The sequence below is a fragment of the Terrapene carolina genome, unplaced genomic scaffold, assembly GCF_002925995.2.
Source record: "Terrapene carolina triunguis isolate 2854851 unplaced genomic scaffold, T_m_triunguis-2.0 Scaffold751, whole genome shotgun sequence".
NCBI classification, from domain to species: domain Eukaryota; kingdom Metazoa; phylum Chordata; order Testudines; family Emydidae; genus Terrapene; species Terrapene triunguis.
In genome coordinates, this window is record NW_020665102.1 from 1,883,337 (window position 1) to 1,888,000 (window position 4,664).

A 4,664-nucleotide genomic window follows, 5' to 3' on the forward strand; every position below is an offset into this window, starting at 1 on the left:
CTCACAACATTTATACGGTCGCTCCCCCGTGTGGATTGTCTGATGTCTAATAAGGGCCGAGCTCTGAGTGAAGCTTTTCCCGCACTCGCAGCATTCATGGGGCCTCTCTCCTGTGTGGATCCTCTGATGATTAATTAGGTCTGAGTTGACAGTGAAGCTTTTCCCGCACTCGCAGCACTCATAGGGCCTCTCTCCTGTGTGGATCCTCTGATGTATAATAAGCCCTGAGCTCCGAGTGAACTGTTTCGCGCACTCACAGCATGTATAGGGTCGCTCTCCCGTGTGGGTCCTCTGGTGATTAATAAGGGCGGAGCTGTCAGTGAAGGTTTTCCTGCACTCACTGCACTCATAGGGTCGCTCTCCTGTGTGGATCCTCTGATGTCTAATCAGGGCGGAGCTCAGAGTGAAGTGTTTCCCGCACTTGCCGCACTCATGGGGTCTCTCCCCTGAGTGGATCCTGTGATGCCGAACAAGGTGGGAGCTCTGGCTGAAGGTTTTCCCGCACACCCCGCATCCATAGGGCCTCTCTCCAGTGTGGATTCGCTCATGTTTCATAAGGTCTGAGCGGCTACTGAAGTGTTTCCCACACTCGGTGCATGTGTTTTTTCTCTCTCCTGTGGGTTTTCTCTGCTGGGCTGTGATTTCCTTGAGGTCTGTGTGAGTCTCCTGACAATTAATGGATTTACCAAGTTTCTCACCTGGCTGGTTTCCCTGCTGCCGCTCTGGCCTGTGCTGGCAATCAGAGGCTTTTCCCTGCACACGACGCCTGGACACATTCCCTTGGGATCCTTGCGATAATCCCCCGTGTGCTTCCACGTGCTCAGCATCTTCCTGCTGAGGATTCTGCTCCTCTTTCTCACTCACCATCCCAGCACCTGCTGGGACACAGGGAGAAATGTCAGAAACAGGGTGTGTGAAAGAAGAATGAATTATATTGTAAAAATAGAATGGATTAAAGAAATGCTGTATGTTCCTTTAAGCAGGAATAAGGAATGTTGAAATATAGTTGTCAGGAAGAGAAACATTAAGGTATGAAACAATGGGTCCACTTAAGCTAATGATGGGACATTAACAGGAGATCGGTAATAGTTAGTAAGGAAATAAGATATGTATATCTAGCCCCAGGTAAACTTATCAGTTCTGCTTCCTTTTGTTATCTTGTTAAGTTCCCTTTTATCTGTATAAATAAGATAATTTGAGTCTTGCATGGTGCTCACATTATCTGGGTGTATTAGCAGAATGCTTTGCTAATAAACAGAGTGGTCTAACAAATTGTGAGTCCTGAATCTGACTTTGACAGGTGGAAAAGGGGAAAAACCAAAATTAGAGCTGGAGAGACAGAAAAAACCTAATAGCTGAATTCTGCAAAACTCCTCTCCTTAGGGGACAGAGGAGGGGAACAATTCTGCCTCCACATCCCATCAGGTAGGGAGCTGCTGCCAGGTGTCAGCGAGGATGGGTAGGAAGCCAGGAGCGATAGCTGCCCATAGGGTACAAGCCCTCCTGGGGATACTCCTGAACTCCGAGAGCTCCCAAGGCCTTTTTAAGGAATCCCAGCTCCTTCCTTCAGGCATGGAGCGTTTTTGAATTGGTTTAATGATCCCTCACCTGCGCAGGCAGCTCTCGGGATCTCACCTTCCTCAGAGCCCTGGAGATCCAGGACCCACGGCTCCTCCCCTCGTTCCAGCTGGGAGATCACATCAGATTTGGAAACAGGAAACCCTGCTGAGGGGATAGAAAACAAGGGATATCAGGGGAGTTCATGGGACATTTCTCACAAAGAAGAGTCTATTGGTTTAACCCCAGCCCATTTTAAAGCTGTCAAATCCCAGGGGCAGCTCCTCAGGTGCTCAAAGGTGCAGAACACTCTGTGTATGAGGGATTTAACTATCCCCATCTCTGCTGGGAACACACACAGCCAGACACTGCTCGTAGAATCATAGAAGATTAGGGTTGGAAGAGACCTCAGGAGGTATCTAGTCCAACGCCCTGCTCAAAGAGGACCAACCCCAACTAAATCATCCCAGCCAGGGCTTTGTCAAGCCAGGCCTTAAAAACCTCTAAGGAAGGAGATTCCACCACCTCCCTAGGGAACCCATTCCAGTGCTTCACCACCCTCCTAGTGAAATAGTGTTTCCTAATATCCAACCTAGACCTCCCCCACTGCAACTTGAGACCATTGCTCCTTGTTCTGTCATCTGCCACCACTGAGAACAGCCAAGCTCCATCCTCTTTGGAACCCCACTTCAGGTAGCTGAAGGCTGCTATCAAATCCCCCCTCACTCTTCTCTTCTGTAGACTAAATAACCCCAGTTCCCTCAGCCTCTCCTCGTAAGTCATGTGCCCCAGCCCCCTGATCATTTTCGTTGCCCTCCGCTGGACTCTCTCCAATTTGTCCACATCCCTTCTGTAAAGGGGGGACCAAAACTGGACAATACTCCAGATGTGGCCTCACCAGTGCTGAATAGAGGGGAATAATCACTTCCCTCGATCTGCTGGCAGTGCTCCTACTAATGCAGCCCAATATGCCGTTGGCCTTCTTGGAAATGCGGCTCCTAACACAGTCAGTAACTCCGTGTTCCAGGAAGTAAAGACTCCAGCCAGAGGGGAAGTCACCCTGGATCTGCTTCTTAATCAGAGAGAAACACTGAGACAATGGGAGAGGTGTAGGAAAGCCAGGACTGGTGAGCACGGGCTGGTGGGATTCAGCGCAGTAAGGAAAAGGAGGGACAGGGGTGTCACTGAATGTCGTATCTCAGGGCTTGTCTACACTTGGAGACACTGCGACTGTCCTGCTGTAGTGCGTCAGTGTAGACACTCACTACAGCAACGGGAAAGGTTCTCCCATCAGTGTAGGTCATCCACCTCCGCGGGAGGCAGTAGCTAGCTCGACGGAAGCATTATTTTCTGTTTAAAAACCACCTATTCTAACTCCCCTAAATTCCACATGTTTATTTGGATTCTCTTGAAATTAGCAGGGCAAATTTTTCATGGGCATTCAGGGAAGGGTTAGTGGGTCAAATATGGGGAGATTTGTTAAAGAGGTTCCTAAGATACAGACCTCCCCCCACTCCCCCTTTGGCAGCTTTATACAAAAGCATCTTCCTTTTGTCATATTTTCTTACACACAACTGGGGTTGAAACTCCGGTTCTCATTGTCCCCGGACTGATCTCCGTCACTTGGCATTTCTCTCAGGTAGTACGTAGCCCCCACTGCCTCTTTGGGTTGGCTCAAGAGGGTCTATGCTGCGGCCACTGAACCTAAACCACACCTATGAATTTGAGATGGAGCCCGACTGCTGATAGTTTCAGGCAACGTGTGTTGTGCCTTTTTCTTGCATTCTGCAGAAGTTCCTCTTGGAAGTTTTCCCCTCTGATTACAAAATATGTGGGTTCAGAGACCTATTTTAAAGTGCTCTAAAGTCCACATGCAGAGTCTTGCCCGGTCTGTACTTACAAGTTTTACCAGCATAGCACTGGCAGTTAGAGGTGTAAAAATCACACTGCTAACCATCACAGCTGTGCTGTAAGGTAGACACAGTTATAGTGGCAAAAAATCCATAAAAAAAAAAAATCAGGGTAAAATACCCATAAAGTACATTAATGCAGAGTTAAGGTTGCCCAGTGCGGCCTCATGTCCTCCCAGCATGTGGATGGGAGCTAAACCTAAACCTCTGAAAACTAGAAAATGATGCCATACCTGCAACACAACCTTAACACTGCCCTTCTCTAATCCTTGTGTTGGCACTAGCCACTGGAAACAGTTCAGTAAGGCTGGTGCAAAGGTTTAGAAACTACGAAGGTCAGTGGCATCTTCTCCATCTCAGGAAGTCTTCAGGTCAAGACAGGATGTCTTTCCGGAAGATGATTTAGTCAAACACAAGGCAGTATCTAGATGAAATTCTGTAGCCTGTGTTATACAGCAGGCCAAATTAGATGAACGAATAGTCCTTTCTGGCCATAAAATCTATGAATCTACAATAGGCACAAGGAAGGACTAAGAGAACATGCCATTGTTTGTGTTGTGTTCCACAGATCGGAACATCGGTATTTATCCACATGCCCTCCAGCTGTGTGCAGTGTGTCAGCTGTAATTGAAAGGAGGATGGATTAGCTGGAGCAGCTTGGCAGAGTTGAGACTGTGGGATGAAGAGAGGTACATGTGAACCCTGAGGGACCCAGCCTGCCTCATTTCCGTGCTGTGTGTTGCAGGTTGTGTCAGCGAAGGTGCACAAGGGCGTGTTCTTGTCATGGAGATTGCCAGCAGCCTGGGGGCATAGGTGCTAGAGGACTCCAAGGTCGATCAATGGCAAAGTGAAGACAACGACTCCAAAGGAAACCTCATGGGGAGGAGAGGGGAGTGGGTAGCGAGGAGGCATGGCCTCCCTCAGAGCTAGACCCGGAGGGCTGTAACCCACCCCTTGGCTTCAGAACCATGCCCATCGCACCGGACAGACGCAGAAGTACAAAAGGCTGGCCCTTTTTTGCGCTGGAGCTACCGAGGGAGCTGGACGCTTCCCCCCTGTTGCCGGGGCAGGACATCGAGGAGGAGCTCCCAGGACTGCCGCTGGATGCCTGGCCAGAGCTCGGTGTTGACAAATGCCTGGGGCTACCGCTGACCACCCATCCCAGGGAGACACAGGACACCTACAGCATGGAGGTAC

General features: G+C 49.4%; 1 protein-coding gene across 1 annotated transcript in view; it reads right to left on the reverse strand.

Annotated features, from left to right (window-relative positions):
• The window catches only part of LOC115271141 (zinc finger protein 883-like), a 5,993-nt gene extending 1,550 nt beyond the window's left edge, over positions 1 to 4,443 (reverse strand). The window contains exons 1-3 of the mRNA XM_029913627.1: positions 4,419 to 4,443; positions 1,636 to 1,722; positions 1 to 875 (exon numbers count right to left, since the gene is read on the reverse strand). The exon at positions 1 to 875 is cut by the window's left edge and continues 1,550 nt beyond it. Coding sequence (XP_029769487.1) covers positions 1 to 875; positions 1,636 to 1,722; positions 4,419 to 4,443 — 987 coding nt within the window. The remainder of the gene's footprint in view (positions 876 to 1,635; positions 1,723 to 4,418) is intronic.
• Between the last annotated feature and the right edge of the window lie 221 nt (positions 4,444 to 4,664).